The sequence below is a fragment of the Oncorhynchus mykiss genome, chromosome 22, assembly GCF_013265735.2.
Source record: "Oncorhynchus mykiss isolate Arlee chromosome 22, USDA_OmykA_1.1, whole genome shotgun sequence".
NCBI lineage: Eukaryota > Metazoa > Chordata > Actinopteri > Salmoniformes > Salmonidae > Oncorhynchus > Oncorhynchus mykiss.
The window spans coordinates 17,066,378-17,086,983 of record NC_048586.1 but is presented as its reverse complement, the minus strand read 5'-3'; the positions used below and the strand labels follow the sequence as shown (position 1 = coordinate 17,086,983).

General features: G+C 44.5%; 1 protein-coding gene across 5 annotated transcripts in view; it reads left to right on the top strand.

Moving 5' to 3' along the window:
- Positions 1 to 20,606, top strand: part of LOC110501511 (plakophilin-4) — a 114,010-nt gene that overhangs the window by 91,361 nt on the left and 2,043 nt on the right. For all 5 annotated transcript variants that reach the window (XM_036958883.1, XM_021579147.2, XM_036958884.1 and 2 more), the window contains 9 exons: positions 5,720 to 5,903; positions 6,956 to 7,073; positions 11,475 to 11,663; positions 12,860 to 13,033; positions 13,509 to 13,659; positions 18,328 to 18,520; positions 18,918 to 19,002; positions 19,304 to 19,421; positions 19,808 to 19,939. In XM_036958883.1, coding sequence (XP_036814778.1) covers positions 5,720 to 5,903; positions 6,956 to 7,073; positions 11,475 to 11,663; positions 12,860 to 13,033; positions 13,509 to 13,659; positions 18,328 to 18,520; positions 18,918 to 19,002; positions 19,304 to 19,421; positions 19,808 to 19,939 — 1,344 coding nt within the window. The remainder of the gene's footprint in view (positions 1 to 5,719; positions 5,904 to 6,955; positions 7,074 to 11,474; positions 11,664 to 12,859; positions 13,034 to 13,508; positions 13,660 to 18,327; positions 18,521 to 18,917; positions 19,003 to 19,303; positions 19,422 to 19,807; positions 19,940 to 20,606) is intronic.

Below are 20,606 nucleotides of genomic sequence, written 5' to 3'. Positions count from 1 at the left end.
CTCCCAACCTGCTCCACTACAGCCCGTCGATGTGAATGGGGGTGTGCTCGGTCCTCTTTTTCCTGTAGTCCACAATCATCTCCTTTGTCTTGGTCACGTTAAGGGAGAGGTTGTTATCCTGGCACCACACGGCCAGGTCTCTGACCTCCTCCCTATAGGCTGTCTTATCGTTGTAGGTGATCAGGCCTACCCCCGTTGTGTCATCGGCAAACTTAATGATGGTGCTGGAGTCGTGTCTGGCCATGTAGTCATGAATGAACAGGGAGTACAGGAGGGGACTGAGCACACACCCATGAGGGTCCCCCGTGTTGAGGATCAGCGTGGCAGATGTGTTGTTACCTACCCTTACCACCTGGGGGCGGCACGTCAGGAAGTCCAGGATCCAGTTGCAGAGGGAGGTGTTTAGTCCCAGGGACCTTAGCTTAGTGATGAGCTTTGTGGGCACTATGGTGTTGAACGCTGAGCTGTAGTCAATGAATAGCATTCTCACATAGGTGTTCCTTTTGTCAAGGTGGGAAAGGCCAGTGTTGAGTGCAATAGATATTGCATCATCTGTGGATCTGTTGGGGCGGTATGCATATTGGGGTGTGTCTAGGATAATGGTGTTGATGTGAGCCATGACCAGCCTTTCAAAGCACTTCATGGCTACAGACGTGAGTGCTACGGGTTGGTAGTCATTTTGGCAGGTTACCTTCGTGTTCTTGGACATATTCCAGTCTGTGCTATTAAAACAGTCCTGTAGCTTAGCATCTGCATCATCTGACCACTTCTTTATTGACCAAGTCACTGGTGCTTCCTGCTTTAGATTTTGCTTGTAAACAGGAATCAGAAGGATATAATTATGGTCAGATTTGCCAAGTAGAGGGTGAGGGAGAGCTTTGTACGCATCACTGTGTGAGGAGTAAAGGTGGTCTTGAGTTTGTTTTCCCTCTGGTTGCACATTTAACATGCTGGTAGAAATTAAAGTCTGCGGCCACTAGGAGTGCCACCTCCTAGATGAGTGTTTTCCTGTTTCCTTATGGCCGTATACAGCTCATTGTGTACGGTCTTAGTGCCAGCATCGGTTTGTGGTGGTAAATAGACAGCTACGAAGAATACAGATCAAAACTCTCTTTGTAAATAGTGTTGTGTACAGCTTATCATGAGATAAACTTATCATCCCCTCAGGCGTGCAAAACCTCAAGACTTACAATTAGATTTCGTGCAACAGTTGGTGTTTACAAATATACACAGACCGCCACCCCTTGTCTTACCGAAGGCGGCTGTTCTATCTTGCCGATGCAGCATAAAACCCGCCAGCTGTATGTTCTTCATGTCGTCGTTCAGCCACGACTTGGTGAAACATAAGATATTACAGTTTTTAATGTCCGTTGTTAGTATATACGTGATCGTAGTTCGTCTATTTTGTTATCCAACGATTGTACGTTGGCTAATAGGACTGATGGTAAAGGCAGATTACCCAATCGCCGTCGGATCCTTACAAGGCACCCCGACCTATGTCCTCAATATCTCCGTCTCTTTCTCCTGCGAATGACGGGGATGAGGGCCTTGTCGGGTGTCTGAAGTAAATCCATTGCGTCCGGCAAGGCCCTCATCCCCGTCATTCGCAAGAATCTTCTTCCAGTACGCGGTGAGTAATCGCTGTCCTGATATCTAGAAGCTCTTTTCGGTCATAAGAGACAGTGGCAGAAACATTATTTACAGAATAAGTTACAAATAGCGCAAAAAAAACACACACAATAGCACAATTGGTTAGGAGACAGCAGCCGTCTCCTCCGACGCCATTGTCCAGTGCCATTTTGGATGCAGATGTTGTCTGAGACGGTTATAGGGTACTCAGTGTGCCCATCTCTGAGCAGGATATGTTTGTTCCCCTGTGTGTCAATGGCCCCTTATTCTGTTATTAGTCCAGTGGATCATCGGCCATGCTCCATGTGAGCTTCTAATGGAGCCGCCGTCTCTCTTCTCTAATCAGGTCAGGGGTTCATGTTGTGGGGGACATGTCAAGCCGTCTAGGCCTAGTCCCTGGCTCCCACAGCAGCTGTTGTGGTTATGGCCTGTCCTCACAAGGCTTCTGAGATCAAAGTGCCAGGCCTCCCCTGGCTGTTGTCACCCCAGTGGCAGTACAGGTGTCACCTGGCGCCTACGGTGGGAGCAGCATCTGTACACACACACACACACACACACACACACACACACACACACACACACGCTGGCACACACACACACAGCCTGGCCCTTGCCCGACCTTGCTGCTATGAGCAGCACTCAGGGGCCCTGTCCTACAAAGCACTGTCTGTCCGCATGTGACCCGCTGTCACAACTACAACCACCGACCAACCAGGGAAAGACCAACCACCAACCGACACAACCAGGGAATGGTGTGTGTGTGTGTGTGTGTGGGATCATTGCTCCTGTGTCCCTATGTAGCTTCCCTTAAATAGAAGTGTCTATGTTTAGATGGTAAAGCAGGTACAGGGCTAACCTTGGGCCTTGTGTTGAGTGTTTTTCCAGACAGCTGTAGGGAAATCAGGCCGACTTCGCTCATCTCTAATCAGCGTTCCTTTGAAATTGAACAGAGCTCATCAAGCGAGACACACTGGAGCTGCTGCAAAGCCTCCATTTCCTCAGATGTAGGGCAGAGTACAGATTGTCATCTTGCTCACTCTGCAGCCACTCTGGAAATGTATTGAGACTTCAGGCACACAGTTATACTGTAGTCAGCCACACCCTACAGACTGGGGGAAAACAAAAATGATTTTCTACTAACCGCTAGTCTACACACAGCTCTCCGCTCTGCCCCCCACTGGCCCAGGGTCGAATAACAGTGTCAAAGCTAGTCTTGATTTTTTAATAATGAATGTTGGAGCAAGCCTTCGGCCTTGAGTGGACACAAGACTGTCCAGGGCTGCGTCCCCGAATGGCAGGGGCACCCTATTTCATATGGCCTCTGGTCAAAAGTAGTGCACTACATAGGGAATAGGGTGTTATTTGGGTCTAGTATCGCAATGGATCTACATGCTTATCACAGCTCTATAGCAAAGAGCATGTCAACTCTCAGAGTCAACTGATGCCTGGGCCTATGCCCATTCATTCATCTACCCAATCAGAGCCTGTTCATACCCGACCACACCCTTACTCTGGCCAATCAGAAGCGGCTAAACACCTGACCCACACTGACTCGGTACTTTAAGGGCTATCCTGGCTTCAACACTTAATTCAAGCAGACTGTAACTGAATAACAAGCTCAGTGGAGATTTCATTATGGGGCGGAATGGAGCCCTTTAGCCAGGTCACTGCTTTCCAAGCTATGAGAGAGCACCACACACACTACCCTCCCCATCGCTCTCTCTTACACACACACACACACACACACACTCCCTAACATTATAAATCTAGGCCACAGTCAAATGATTTTGTCTTTCGAGGATTGATTCGAAGACGGATGAAATGAATGGCTCCCGTGTCACAGCGTATCACAGCGTATTTCCTCTTCAGCTTGGGCATTCGTTTACATTGGGGCTAGTGTTCCCGCACCTAGCCACACACACACACACACACACACACACACACACACACACACACACACACACACAGACAGTAGCTTGTACAGGACTCAGCCAAGATCTGAGAGATCAAGCCTCATTCACACAGCCTGTTCCCTCTGACTGTCAGAATGTGGCACATGGGCGTTTACCCCTGTCAGTCACACCTCACTGGGCTCAGCTGCCCGATTTATCCCAAGACTCCCAGGCAGCTTCCACAGGGTCAGTTTAAAAGCTGGCCGGTTAGCGGCTTCTTCAAATAGAGCTTCGGGCCGATGAGGAGGAACTAGGATGGCTACTGGGACAGACCTGGGACATTTCAGTTTGCCTGAAGTGCTAGACCAGCGCTGCACGTGCGTTTGTGTTATCTCTACATTACAAGGCCCTCTGTCTGAGGGAATTCACTAAACAGCCATCGGAGAAAGACAAACTAAGGAAGGCTATAGGCTAAGCTAGTAGAGAAAGGCGCTCAATCACCGCGGGGAGGTTTTATTGAAATGAATCCCACGGCCTGAGCATACACGTTATAGCGTCGGTATGCAGCCCAACACGGTCCTGGCAGGAGCAGATAAGAGGCTTCATCGGCTGAATGTTAACCGTGGAGAGAGATGCTTTCATGGGTAAACAGGGTAACTCAAAGATAGGAACGGAGCAGACACTATTTGGGCCACAGACAGATCTGTCTCTATAATGCCTTGCTGGCATCCTCTTTATATTGTGCCCTTGGGCTGTAGTAACGGGCGCGATGATCTCCACTGGTTTCAATGGAGAGAAGATAAGAGAGACCAGTTTCTAGGAAAGACAGGCTACACACACTGTGGTGGAAATGCGAGAGCTCAAGGAAACCACGAGGATTACTCGCACACACACACAGCAACCTGAATACACCTTACACACACACAGGCACACACGCACACCAGTGTTTCCCCTATATTAATTTAGCAGAGGCGGGCCGCCGCTGCTAAACCGTTTGCCGCCACTCCAAAAGATATGATTTCAGGATGGTACAAAGTTTTCCGTGTAAACTTAAACCAGAGACAAAGCATGTCGAAAATATAATGGAGCTATATGTTGTTAAATGAGATCATCTTTGAGAACTAACTATCGGCAAAATAAAAACTAGACGGTCAGCGAGAATCGACAATTCCCCAAAATGTCATGGCGCGGGGCCCCTATTGTTTTCGCTATAATGTTTGAGTCACTCAGATAGCATAAGGACACGGGATAAGCCATGGCAAAATGTGTAGAATTTCATGCTTGCCTATCCTCACACACAACCAAAGAGATCTGCCAGTCAGCGGGGTGTAGATAATTCTCTTTTGCTCTGCCCGCAGCAGGAGATAGCAGCTATACATGCATCCCAAATGGCACCCTATTCCCTTAATAGTGCACTACTTTTGTCCAGGGCCCATAGGGTTCCCATAGGGATCTGGTCAGCGGTTGTGCACTATATAGGGAATAAGGAGCCATAGGGCTCTGTTCAAAAGTATCGCACTACATAGGGAACAGGGTCCCATTTGAGACATATTCTACGTCTCACTCGCTGCCTGTGGTTAGATAGGAGCCGAGCTGCAGCCCGGTCCAAGGTTAGTGACGCCCTGCAGAAGTCAGCCTGTGTTTTCTGCTGCCAGTCACAGCCATCTGATATAAAGAACAGGCTCCACACGGGGTCATCTGGAGCAGATGAAGCATCAAATACTGTATACTAGAAGTATCACTGGTTAGCATACACGCATTTCAAATGAAGAAAATGATGACGTGATATCGGGAAGACATGCTCCGTTATTCATATGATACGTTTTAAACCGCTGAGCCGGTGCCATATGCTGTTTGTGTTAATTTCCAGTGAAACGTCTTCCTCGGTTGCCTGCAGGATATGTAATGCTTCTAAGGATCTATTTGATCCAGATGCCCGACGTCTCACAGCTGGAGGATGGGTTTCATTTGTGACGAGGACTATTATTTTTCCTTTGGTCCTCTCGTCTCTTCTGTGTGTGTGTGTGTGTGTGTGTGTGTGTGTGTGTGTGTGCTGAGCTATAAAGAAAAAAGCCCTGGTCCTCGGCAGCTCTGTGGGGCTAGCCTAACTGCACATGACAGCTGACAACCAGGAGTTTGTGGCCTTGTCTCTGTCTCTAACTTGTCCCCTCCCTCCCGTTCCTCCGTCTTCCCTGCAGGGGTGCTGTGGAACCTGTCCTCCTGTGACTCCGTCAAGATGACAATCATTCGGGATGCCTTAACTACTCTGACCAACACTGTGATCATACCCCATTCCGGGTGGAGCAGCTCGACATTCGACGAGGACCACAAACTCAAATTCCACTCGTCTCTGGTCCTGAGGAACACCAGCGGCTGTATGAGGTAGCGGACATTTTGTGTATGATGATACCACCCCCTTCTGGATGTGTCGAGCTCCTGCAGCCAGGTTCATATTTGAACATAGCCTTCCAACACGAGTTATGACTAGGGAATGAGACAAACCTGCCCCTGGGGACTTACAAATAATGTGCTGTAAACAGGTCATCTATGGCAGTATTATTTATTTTTTAAATACACAGTGACAGAAAGTCTGTGTACCGTGTGTTTACAGCTACATTAATGTCCCACTGGGCACTGACGTCAGTTCAACGTCTAGTTTTGATTTACATTTGGTTGAGTTGTCACTTAACGTGAGAGTCAACCAAGAATGTCACCTCGTCATTGGATTTAGGTTAAATTAGTCAGTCTGTTGTGGTTACACAGTCCGACAGTGTAGAGGGTAAAAAACTCCCCAGCCATAGGGAAGGGTATTCTGGCTCTCCAGCCACCCTCCCAGGGCCCTTCCTTTGAAGGCAGTGTATGCGTCCCAAATGGCAACCTATTCCCTATTTTGTGAACTACTTTTGGCCAGTACCCTATGGGCCCTAGTCGAAAGTCCTGCACAAAATAGGGAAGAGGTTGCCGTTAGGGACGGATGCCAGTCAGTGAATGGTGGAGTTTGTTCTCTAATTGGTGACAGCAAATGGAGCTGTGCCTCTGAGCGAGCTCAGTTAGGCTCTCATTTCCCCCTCCAAAGCACTCATAACGGCATCACCCAGGCCGACCAGAGAGCCTCATCCATTATGGATGAGACGGCACAAGTAAAAACCCCACAACACACACCGGAGTCGCGCTATGGGGAACAAACACACACAGTTGGTCTATGTCCCAAATACTACCCTATTCCCTTTATAGTACACTACCTTCAACCAAGTCTTATGGGCCCTGGTTGAAAGTAGTGCACTGAATAGGGTAGCATTTGGGACAAATATTTTTTAAGTGGCTGTTTGGTTATGTTGCTGGGCCATCTTTGTGTGTGAATTCATTGTGTGTGATTGTGTGTGTGCTGCAGGGGCCTATATCCTGACTGGTGTGTGTGTGTGTTGTTTTTAAAGGAACCTGAGCTCGGCGGGGGAGGAGGCTCGAAAACAGATGCGCTCCTGTGAGGGACTGGTGGACTCTTTACTCTACGTCATCAAGGCCTGTGTCAACACCTCGGACTTCGACAGCAAGGTCTGCACACACACAAAGACAGACACCTACATGAACACACACACAGACACACACAGACACACACAGAGACACACAGAGACACACAGAGACACACAGACACACACAGACACACAGAGACACACAGAGACACACAGAGACACACAGAGACACACAAACACACACACATACAGTGCCTTGCGAAAGTATTCGGCCCCCTTGAACATAAAGAACATAAAGATATAAAACTGTATTTTTTTGTGAAGAATCAACAACAAGTGGGACACAATCATGAAGTGGAACGACATTTATTGGATATTTCAAACTTTTTTAACAAATCAAAAACTGAAAAATTGGGCGTGCAAAATTATTCAGCCCCTTTACTTTCAGTGCAGCAAACTCTCTCCAGAAGTTCAGTGAGGATCTCTGAATGATCCAATGTTGACCTAAATGACTAATAATGATAAATACAATCCACCTGTGTGTAATCATGTCTCCGTATAAATGCACCTGCACTGTGATAGTCTCAGAGGTCCGTTAAAAGCGCAGAGAGCATCATGAAGAACAAGGAACACACCAGGCAGGGCCGAGATACTGTTGTGAAGAAGTTTAAAGCCGGATTTGGATACAAAAAGATTTCCCAAGCTTTAAACATCCCAAGGAGCACTGTGCAAGCGATAATATTGAAATGGAAGGAGTATCAGACCACTGCAAATCTACCAAGACCTGGCCGTCCCTCTAAACTTTCAGCTCATACAAGGAGAAGACTGATCAGAGATGCAGCCAAGAGGCCCATGATCACTCTGGATGAACTGCAGAGATCTACAGCTGAGGTGGGAGACTCTGTCCATAGGACAACAATCAGTTGTATATTGCACAAATCTGGCCTTTATGGAAGAGTGGCAAGAAGAAAGCCATTTCTTAAAGATATCCATAAAAAGTGTTGTTTAACCTTTCTGATCTCCCCATCCCGGATCCGGGATTGTGAATACAGACTCAAGCTCATTACCATAACGCAACGTTAACTATTCATGAAAATCGCAAATGAAATGAAATAAATATGCTAGCTCTCAAGCTTAGCCTTTTGTTAACAACACTGTCATCTCAGATTTTCAAAATATGCTTCTCAACCATTGCAAAACAAGCATTTGTGTAACAGTATTGATGGCTAACGTAGCATTTAGCATTAGCATTCAGCTGGCAACATTTACACAAAAAAACAGAAAAGCATTCAAATAAAAATCATTTACCTTTGAAGAACTTCAGATGTTTTCAATGAGGAGACTCTCAGATAGCAAATGTTCAGTTTTTCCTGAAAGATTATTTGTTTAGGACAAATCGCTCCGTTTTCTGCGTCACGTTTAGCTATGAAAAAACCCCTGTATCCAGGATTGTGTAAATCTATCAGCAGGCTCATTAGCATAACACAACGTTAACTATTCATGAAAATCGGAAATGAAATAAATATGCCATCTCTCAAGCTTAGCCTTTTGTAAACAACACTGTCATCTCAGATTTTCAAAATATGCTTCTCAACCATAGGAAAACAATCATTTGTGTAAAAGTAGCTAGCTAGCGTTAGCATTTAGCGTTAGCATTTAGCGTTAGCATTAGCGTTAGCATTAGCGTTAGCATCCAGCACGCAACATTTCAACAAAAACATAAAAGCCTTCAAATAAAATCATTTACCTTTGAAGAACTTCTGATGTTTTCAATGAGGATACTCTCAGTTAGATAGCAGATGCTCAGTTTTTCCAAAACTGTGTGTATTAGAAATAGCTCCGTTTTATACATCACATTTGGCTACCAAAAAAAATCTGAAAAATCAGTCCTCAAAACGCGAACTTTTTTCCAAATTAACTCCATAATATCGACTGAAAACATGGCAAACGTTGTTTAGAATCAATCATCAAGGTGTTTTTCACATATCTCTTCATTGATACATCGTTCTTGGACACATGGTTTCTCCCCTATATCAAATGGAAAAGTATGAGCAGCTGGCAATTGCGCACCGAATTCCACGCAGGACACCAGGCGGACACTTGGAAAATGTAGTCTCTTATGGTCAATCTTCCAATGATATGCCTACAAATACGTCACAATGCTGCTAAGACCTTGGGCGAACGACAGAAAGTGTAGGCTCATTCCTTGCGCAATCACAGCCATATAAGGAGACAATGGAAAACAGAGCTTCAGAAATTCTGCTAATTCCTGGTTGATGCATCATCTTGGTTTCGCCTGTAGAATGAGTTCTGGGGCACTTACAGACCAAATCTTTGCAGATTCTGAAACTTCAGTGTTTTCTTTCCAAAACTGTCAAGAATATGCATAGTCGAGCATCTTTACGTGACAAAATATCGCGCTTAAAACGGGAACGTTTTTTATCCAAAAATGAAATAGCGCCCCTAGAGATCTAACAGGTTAAAGTTTGCCACACCAAACATGTGGAAGAAGGTGCTCTGGTCAGATGAAACCAAAATTGAACTTTTTGGCAACAATGCAAAACGTTATGTTTGGCGTAAAAGCAACACAGCTGAACACACCATCCCCACTGTCAAACATGGTGGTGGCAGCATCATGGTTTGGGCCTGCTTTTCTTCAGCAGGGACAGGGAAGATGGTTAAAATTGATGGGAAGATGGATGGAGCCAAATACAGGACCATTCTGGAAGACCTGATGGAGTCTGCAAAAGACCTGAGACTGGGACGGAGATTTGTCTTCCAACAAGACAATGATCCAAAACATAAAGCAAAATCTACAATGGAATGGTTCAAAAATTAACATATCCAGGTGTTAGAATGGCCAAGTCAAAGTCCAGACCTGAATCCAATCAAGAATCTGTGGAAAGAACTGAAAACTGCTGTTCACAAATCCTCTCCATCCAACCTCACTGAGCTCGAGCTGTTTTGCAAGGAGGAATGGGAAAAAATTTCAGTCTCTCGATGTGCAAAACTGATAGAGACATACCCCAAGCGACTTACAGCTGTAATCGCAGCAAAAGGTGGCGCTACAAAGTATTAACTTAAGGGGGCTGAATAATTTTGCACGCCCAATTTTTCAGTTTTTGATTTGTTAAAAAAGTTTTAAATATCCAATAAATGTCGTTCCACTTCATGATTGTGTCCCACTTGTTGTTGATTCTTCACAAAAAAATACAGTTTTATATCTTTGTTTGAAGCCTGAAATGTGGCAAAAGGTCGCAAAGTTCAAGGGGGCCGAATACTTTCGCAAGGCACTGTACACCTACATGCACGCACACACACGTGCGCGCGCACAACACACAGTGGCGACTAGAGACCATGTTGTCACACGATGGCAGGCAGCTGTAGGGGAGAATGGGAAATCTACCCTACCAGTTTTGAATTGAATTGATCATTTCTCGCTCACATTGACTCGCACAGCTCAGTTACTTGACTGGGAAGGCCTTCTATCAGCCCATAGGTCTACAATGTTAACAGCGTCCACTTAAAAGTTTATGGACATTATCACTGGTCCCTTAGCCAGCTGTTCCGGTTGAGTATCTCCCCTATAAATTTGGCCTGTCTTATATAGTGCACTACTTTTGACTAGTGCGTTTATGGGCCCGGGTCAAGAAAAGTGCACTATAAAGGGAATAGGGTGCTATTTGGGATACAATCCGGTGTATTTATTGCTATGCTCATATCCCAGTAATGGGCATCAAACAGTAAGGAATTAAACCCATTTGTTAAACCCAGATCTCTGTTTCTAAGTGGAGACATTCTATTCTGTTCTAAGACCATGGATCTCATACCTACTTCATTACTACTGCTACAGCAGGCCTGCGATGTCTCCACACCAACACACAGAGGCTGTCTGGCTTATTGAGCACTATTTCACTGGAACAAACCTCTTAGGATGTACAGTGTACTGATTGAGATCTCACCTCTCTCTCTCTCTCTCTCTCTCTCCCTCTCCCTCTCAGACTTATAGAAACATATTAAACCTATAGAAGCATATCAAACCTATAGAAACATATATCCAACCTACAGAAACATATCAAACCTATAGAAACATATATCCAACCTACAGAAACATATCAAACCTATAGAAACATATATCCAACCTACAGAAACATATATCCAACCTACAGAAGCATATCAAACCTACAGAAACATATTGAACCTGTAGAAACATATCAAACCTATAGAAACATAAATCCAACCTACAGAAACATATCAAACCTATAGAAACATATATCCAACCTACAGAAACATATCAAACCTATAGAAACATATATCCAACCTACAGAAACATATCAAACCTATAGAAACATATATCCAACCTACAGAAACATATATCCAACCTACAGAAGCATATCAAACCTACAGAAACATATTGAACCTGTAGAAACATATCAAACCAATAAATCAAGTAAATTACCCTCCTCCCTTCACCTCTCTCTAGATTGTGGAGAACTGTATTTGCACTCTGCGGAACCTGTCGTATCGCCTGGAGCTGGAGATGCCGCCGTCGAGGCTGCAGGGAGCCCAGGAGCTGGACGGCTTGCTGGGAAGTGAGTCTCCCAGTAAGGAAGTGGACTCCAGCTGCTGGGGCCGGAAGAGGAAGAAGAAGAAGGGTTCCCAGGAAGAGCAGGTGAGCTCAAGAACAACAACGTGGGTTGCATCTCAAATGGCGCCCCTATTCCCTATGTAGTGCACCCTATGTCGTCCACCCTATGGGTCCTGGTCAAAAGTAGTGCACTATATAGGGAATAGGGTGCCATTTGTGGACGAAACTTCAGTCTGAGGGTGGAAATATCACTTCCTAGGTGTTCAAAGGGAACGTTCACTCCAGCTAAGCTCCGGTATAACAACTCATCACTGAGTGGGGGAAGTATAACACATGACACTTCCCTAGGCCTTAAGTGATTGTTCACTCCAAATGTTTGTCAAGCGTTTTTTTAAGAGCTCAACAGTGGCCTCGTAGCAAGAGTCCAAGTCCCACCACATCTTTTCTGTCTAACGTGACGCAATTAGATGACGGTGCCTGCCTGTCTTTTCAAATCATTTGGGATCGAGGCGCCGTATAGCTGGATCCACACAACAGATGGCATGATGGGACGTGGACTCATTTCTCCCTTCTGAGAAGTGGAAAACATTTGCCAACTTTGATTTTGGAGTGAACTATTACTTTTGATTTTATTTTATTTTATTCGGATCTCTTTTAGTCCTCACTTTAGTCCTTAAACATTAAAATACAATGTATAATACTCATATTTTCACATATAACACACTGTTACAAACAGACATAACACACTGACATATTGACTCTAACTCTTCTAGGAGCGCTCTAGAGAAGACCATGGCCCGTATTCACAAAGCGTCTCAGAGTAGGAGTGCTGATCTAGGATCAGGTCCCGCCTGTCCATATAATCGTCTTCGTTATGATCTAAAAGGCTAAACTGATCCTAGATCAGCACTACTACTCTGGGACACTTGATACATATATAGTCAGTAATCTTATAATGAACTGGGTGGTTCGAGCCCTGAATGCTGATTGGCTGAAAGCCGTGGTATATACAGTGTATCACGGGTATGACAAAACATTTATGTGTACTGCTCTAATTACATTGGTAACCAGTTTATAATAGCAATAAGGTACCTCAGGGGTTTGTGGTATATGGCCAATATACCACGGCTAAGGCCTGTATCCAGGCACTCCACGTTGCGTTGTGCATAAGAACAGCCCTTAGCCGTGGTATATTGGCCATATACCATGAGGAATAAAGCCAATACTCCTCGGGCCGTATTCCGTAATTAGAACCTCTAATCATGACCATGTGTTCTCAGTGGGACGGAGTGGGCCCCATCCCCGGCTTCTCCAAGTCCCCCAAGGGGGCGGAGATGTTGTGGCACCCAGCCGTGGTGAAGCCCTACCTGACCCTGCTGGCTGAGAGCTCCAACCCTGCCACTCTGGAGGGCTCGGCGGGCTCCCTACAGAACCTGTCTGCTGGGAACTGGAAGGTATGGAGAACCCTATGGAGTACACACTACACAGCACCCAGGACAGGAGATGACAAGAACACTAGTCTATTTTGTGTTGTTTTCCTCTGTGTACAATGAATAGTCTATTAGCTATGTAAAGTGAATACATTTTAAAGGTGAACTCTCCTCAGTGAAACACATGTCAATAGTCACTTTTAGTGCTTTCTCCTCAACCCCCTAGTTGCTAATGTTAGCTTCTGGGACAAGGAAGGACGCTAGATCAAGCTAGAGATCCATAGCTGAAAGTCGTGTGTCAGCAGCTCTTGGTTATTTCAGCTCTAGGATTTTTATCACAGGGGCTATGACATCATTGTTGTCTGGTTTTCTGAAGAAGAAAAAACACGTCTTTACTACTATGGCTGTACTACAAATTTCACTGTGCCTATCCGGGTGTACACTCTTACGTTGATTGAGTTGAAACGTCCTCTCTGTGTCGTCTCTGCATTTGTACTAGTTTACGGCGTACGTCCGTGCGGCAGTGCGCAAGGAGAAGGGTCTGCCCATCCTGGTGGAGCTGCTGAGGATGGACAACGACAGGGTGGTCTGCTCTGTGGCCACCGCCCTGAGGAACATGGCCCTGGATGTCAGGAACAAGGAGCTCATAGGTGAGGACCAAACACTGGCTCCATTGCAGATGCTTGACAGATCTCACAACACCTGGCTAGGTGTTTAACCTATCAGATGGACAGGTGTTTAACATATCAGATGGATAGGTGTTTAACATATCAGATGGATAGGTGTTTAACATATCAGACAGGTGTTTAACGTATCAGATAGACAGGTGTTTAACGTATCAGACAGGTGTTTAACATATCAGATGGATTGGTGTTTAACATATCAGACAGGTGTTTAACATATCAGATGGATTGGTGTTTAACATATCAGACAGGTGTTTAACGTATCAGACAGGTGTTTAACATATCAGATGGATAGGTGTTTAACATATCAGATAGACAGGTGTTTAACGTATCAGACAGGTGTTTAACATATCAGATGGATTGGTGTTTAACATATCAGACAGGTGTTTAACATATCAGATGGATTGGTGTTTAACATATCAGACAGGTGTTTAACGTATCAGACAGGTGTTTAACATATCAGATGGATAGGTGTTTAACATATCAGATAGACAGGTGTTTAACATATCAGATAGACAGGTGTTTAACATATCAGATAGACAGGTGTTTAACATATCAGATAGACAGGTGTTTAACATATCAGATAGACAGGTGTTTAACATATCAGATAGACAGGTGTTTAACATATCAGATGGACAGGTGTTTAACGTATCAGATGGACAGGTGTTTAACGTATCAGACAGGTGTTTAACATATCAGATAGACAGGTGTTTAACATATCAGATAGACAGGTGTTTAACATATCAGATAGACAGGTGTTTAACATATCAGATAGACAGGTGTTTAACATATCAGATAGACAGGTGTTTAACGTATCAGACAGGTGTTTAACATATCAGATAGACAGGTGTTTAACATATCAGATAGACAGGTGTTTAACATATCAGATAGACAGGTGTTTAACATATCAGATAGACAGGTGTTTAACGTATCAGACAGGTGTTTAACATATCAGATAGACAGGTGTTTAACATATCAGACAGGTGTTTAACGTATCAGATAGACAGGTGTTTAACGTATCAGACAGGTGTTTAACGTATCAGACAGGTGTTTAACGTATCAGACAGGTGTTTAACATATCAGATAGACAGGTGTTTAACGTATCAGATAGACAGGTGTTTAACATATCAGACAGGTGTTTAACGTATCAGATAGACAGGTGTTTAACGTATCAGACAGGTGTTTAACGTATCAGACAGGTGTTTAACATATCAGATAGACAGGTGTTTAACATATCAGATAGACAGGTGTTTAACATATCAGACAGGTGTTTAACGTATCAGATAGACAGGTGTTTAACGTATCAGACAGGTGTTTAACGTATCAGACAGGTGTTTAACGTATCAGATAGACAGGTGTTTAACATATCAGATAGACAGGTGTTTAACATATCAGACAGGTGTTTAACGTATCAGATAGACAGGTGTTTAACGTATCAGACAGGTGTTTAACGTATCAGACAGGTGTTTAACGTATCAGATAGACAGGTGTTTAACGTATCAGATAGACAGGTGTTTAACATATCAGACAGGTGTTTAACGTATCAGACAGGTGTTTAACGTATCAGACAGGTGTTTAACGTATCAGATAGACAGGTGTTTAACATATCAGATAGACAGGTGTTTAACGTATCAGATAGACAGGTGTTTAACGTATCAGACAGGTGTTTAACGTATCAGACAGGTGTTTAACGTATCAGACAGGTGTTTAACGTATCAGACAGGTGTTTAACATATCAGACAGGTGTTTAACATATCAGATAGACAGGTGTTTAACATATCAGATAGACAGGTGTTTAACCTATCAGATAGACAGGTGTTTAACGTATCAGATAGGTGTTTAACATATCAGATAGACAGGTGTTTAACGTATCAGACAGGTGTTTAACGTATCAGATAGACAGGTGTTTAACGTATCAGATAGACAGGTGTTTAACATATCAGACAGGTGTTTAACGTATCAGATAGACAGGTGTTTAACGTATCAGATAGGTGTTTAACATATCAGATAGACAGGTGTTTAACGTATCAGACAGGTGTTTAACGTATCAGATAGACAGGTGTTTAACGTATCAGATAGACAGGTGTTTAACATATCAGACAGGTGTTTAACGTATCAGATAGACAGGTGTTTAACATATCAGACAGGTGTTTAACGTATCAGATAGACAGGTGTTTAACGTATCAGACAGGTGTTTAACGTATCAGACAGGTGTTTAACATATCAGATAGACAGGTGTTTAACATATCAGATAGGTGTTTAACATATCAGATAGACAGGTGTTTAACGTATCAGACAGGTGTTTAACATATCAGATAGACAGGTGTTTAACATATCAGATAGACAGGTGTTTAACATATCAGATAGACAGGTGTTTAATATATCAGATAGACAGGTGTTTAACATATCAGATAGACAGGTGTTTAACATATCAGATAGACAGGTGTTTAACATATCAGATAGACAGGTGTTTAACATATCAGATAGACAGGTGTTTAACATATCAGACAGGTGTTTAACATATCAGATCACCACATCATATGATGTAACAGTTTGATGCCGACTGCACAGTTGATGGTGTGGCGCGCAACCATAGGTTGATACAATGCATCTGCAGTGTAGTCGGTATGGAACGCAACCAACCCGTACAGTAGGCTATGTACATGTGCTATACAAGCACAGATCAAATAAATGGTCACCCAACACTATACACTGAGTGTACAAAACATTAGGAACATTTTATTATATTAAGTTGCACCCCTTTTGCCTAAATTCTTCAGGGCTTGGACTCGACAAGGTGTCAAAAGCGTTCCACAGGGATGCTGGCCCAATTTGACTCCAATGCTTCCCACAGTTGTGTCAAGTTGACTGGATATCCTTTTGTCTTGCCCATTCATCCTCTGAATGGCACACATACACAATTCATGTCTCAATTGTCTCAAGGTTTAAAAATAATTAAAAAACGTGTCTCCTCCCCTTCAACTACACTGATTGAAGTGGATTAAACAAGTGACATCAATAAGGGATCATAGCTTCCACCTGGATTCAGATGGTCAGTCTATGTTATGAATGGGCCACTGATGGGGGTGGGGTCCACAAAAAAACAAAGTCATCATGAGGGGCCCCACTGGTTCATGGGTCTGCCTACCCACATCCACCACCCACCTTGCTGAGCGAAACCTTTTAGCGCCCTCCCCCTTGTGACGGAATATACAAATATACGTTTTAAAGTTAATTTCTTGCAATTCTGCTCATTTTGCCATGGGGCGTAGAGAAAATCTTGCTATTTTAAAGCACGTTTGCTGCAATTCTACACATTTTTCCATGGGGCGGAGAGATTTAGTAATTTTATAACTAATTTACTCCAATTTTACTCATTTTGCCATGGGGTGGAGAGAAAAATGTGTAGTTTGGAGGCAAATGTTTGAAGTTTTTAACATGATAACTGATGATCGATGGGCCCCACCACGGTCAGATAGCTGGTCACTAGAGTAACTTACCAATCTAAAATAAATTAGCTGACATGGGCTAATTGATGGACAGCTGATGCATAACCAAATTTCGAAATTGCACCGTGTGTATTCTATTATTCTTACTCTCAACAGTAAGTTGAGACCCCGAATGAGTTGGGTGAAATTGGGGGTCCGCATGTGGCTGGTGGGCCGCCAGTTGCCCATCCCTGGTCTATGTCATGGAAAGAGCCGTCCTAATATTTTGTACACTCAGTGTATTAAAAAAAAGGGAAGAGATGAGATGGAAAATAGGTTTCAGATGAAGTAGAACCACAAGATCTATGTTTACGTTTAGTAATTTAACTGCTGATTATATGCCCAGACTGCTACCCTTCATCCCAATTCTTCTTCTTCTTTTTTTTTTTTAAATCACCACTTTTCAGGGAAAGCAGGTTTTTATGGGCTAGCTATGTGGAAATAATAAGGAGTTAGTGTTCCAGCAAGGCAGAGGCAGAGGCAGCAGCAGAGTTTCCAGCCTGAGAGATTGGGGAGAGGGGCTGAGAGATGGGGGAGAGGGGCTGTTTGGAGAGGTACTCTGGAGGGGCTGATCTTCTCAGGGGGAAAAAAACAAGTGGTATTAACCCAGGGTCTGTGGGGCACTAATGCTATGTCCTATAGGAAAGGCGCATGGTAGTCTGTGGCAGCACAACTCAAGCTGAACAAATATAGCATCAGCAAAGTACAAAAGTACACTGTGTACTCTAGGTCTCCTGCCCTAGAGGAAGGCATCTGCTGTACAAATACATTACGTAAGACACTGTATATCAAAAATGCAATGAATGTCTCTTTATTTCCGTTTTGTCTCTCTCTCTCTCCCTATTGCGTTCCAGTTTAATTTAAAGGTGTAGCTAGTTAATTTACTGTTAAAAAGTCAAATAGAACAAAATGTCTGTGGCGGTAAGGATGAGGAAGCCAGAATGGCTTTATAAAGAAGCCTTGCCATAATCTCAATTGTAAATTCATAACAGAAAATATAAAGTACATAATTAATACTTGCTCCTTCCTTCCTTCCTTCCTTCCTTCCTTCCTTCCTTCCTTCCTTCCTTCCTTCCTTCCTTCCTTCCTTCCTTCCTTCCTTCCTTCCTTCCTTCCTTCCTTCCTTCCTTCCTTCCCTCCCTCCCAGGGAAGTATGCAATGAGGGACCTGGTGAATCGTCTCCCTGGGGGGAACACCACCCTGCTCTCTGACGAGACGGTGGCGGCCATCTGCTGCACCCTGCACGAGGTCACCAGCAAGAACATGGAGAACGCCAAGGCACTGGCCGACACGGGCGGCATCGAGAAGCTGGTCAACATCACCAAGGGCAGGGGAGAGAGGTGAGAGAGAGGCTTCGGCTGCTGCTCAGACAGAGGCTGCTCAGACAGAGGCTGCGTCGCAAATGGCACCCTATTCCCGTTCTAGTGCACTACTTTTCAGTCTACTGCTACTCCTTTAGTTGTTTACTATATAAGGGACAGGGGTGCCATTCGGGATGCACACAGAGAGCACGAGGAAGGACAACTTGTGCTTCCACACAGACGCTTGCTCTAGGCTCATGTGCTGAGGTTACACCCCGGAATGGAGTGAGAGCAATTTCAAACAGTTGAGAGTAGACTCATATTATTTAACCACAGAAACATGCCATGCCATGCATTTGCCGTATATCCCTAAGAGGCCTCAGTTCTAACTTCTCAGTGGTAATGTGTGGTGACATGCATCTCTCTGTCCTCAAAGGTACTCTATGAAGGTGGTGAAAGCTGCCGCTCAGGTCCTCAACACACTGTGGCAGTACAAAGACCTGAGAACTATCTATAAGAAGGTAAGGGAAGGACCAGTGTTGGGATGAGGAGGCTAAATGCAGCAGGGCTACGTCCCAATTATCTCTCCTTCCTGCCAAAGTGTGCACTTGTTCACTTCCCTTCATTGATAGGAAATGGCTGGTGTATGAGATATGGCGGAAACTCCCACAAGCCCGTGTCCCGCCACCACTCCAAGGCTTTTAGATTTGTGGGAAGTAGTGAACAAGTGTACACTTCAGGATAAAGGAGATATTATTGGGGAGCAGCCCAGGTTTTTGTGGCTCAAACTAACCCCTGTCTCCTTTCTCTGCTGGCCTTTAGGACGGATGGAGCCAAAACCACTTCATCACACCGGTATCCACTCTAGAGCGCGACAGGTTCAAGTCTCAGCCCACCCTCCCCACCAGCACCATACAGATGTCACCGGTCAACCAGTCAGGTCAGCCTAGCAACATAAACAATAATTCACCTAGGTTACATCCCAAATGGCACCCTATTCCCCATTTAATTTTTTAAGGGCCTAAAAGGGTAAACATTTTTGTTTTTGCCCTAGCACTACACACACACCTCAAAGGTTTGATGATTAGTGGAATCAGGTGTGTACTGCTAGGTTAAAAACTAAAATGTGGACCCCTTTGGGTCCCCCAGGACCAGGATTAAGAAACACTGTCTTAGTACACTATTTTTCACCAGGGCCCACAGGGTCAACATGAATGCACCAGATAGGAAATGTGGAGCCATTTGGGACGTTGCCCTAGATAAGGACACAAAGACGGTTCAATTCAACGTTTCATCCTTCTCACCTCCGTGTTCTGTTGTCCACAGCTGGTAGTGCCACCTCTTCTCCTGCAATACTGGGAATCAAAGAACACCGTTCTGATTATCAGAGGGCACCTTCAACTATGCAATTTTATAATAACCAAGGGGACAACAATGTACATAAATATAAATATACAGGTAAGCGATGTGCGTACAGAATTCTCATGACCTCAGAATTATTACTGTGCATAAAACACAGTCTATCATGTGAGACTTTGGAATGTGATTGAGAATGTGTCAGCCATGTACACCAGACTGTGATTAAAGTACCCCCTAGGGTCATTTTTACCTCTATGTAGGCTGTAATCTAGTTTATCTCACCTCACCACTCCCAGGAATCACATTCCATGCCCCCTCTCCTCTAGCTCTCCCCTAGCTCTCCCCCAGCTCCACCACGACCACCCTATCTCCCTCTTTCTTATCTCTCTTATTGGGAGCTGGAGGCTCTTGGACGATCGGCTAAGTTCAAAAGAGCACTTGAGCCTTTTTGTTGCGTTTAAGTGAGTCTGCTGATCAATAGAGTTGCTGGTCCACCCGCATTGTGAGCTGCTTGGCTGTGCAGCCACTACAAAGCGGCCATTGTCAGTTGCCCTGAGGAACAGTAGGGCTACTTCCCAAATGGCACCCTGTTCCCTATGTAGTGCACTACTTTTTGACCAGAGCCCTGGTCAAAAGTAGTGCACTGCATAGGGAATAGGGTGCCTTTTGGGACGTAGGCTAGGTATGCAGGGCACCCAGACTCGCCGCTGCCAGACGGACAATCCTCAATGGGGCGCTGAGTAAACAGAGCTGCAGCCTCATCCAC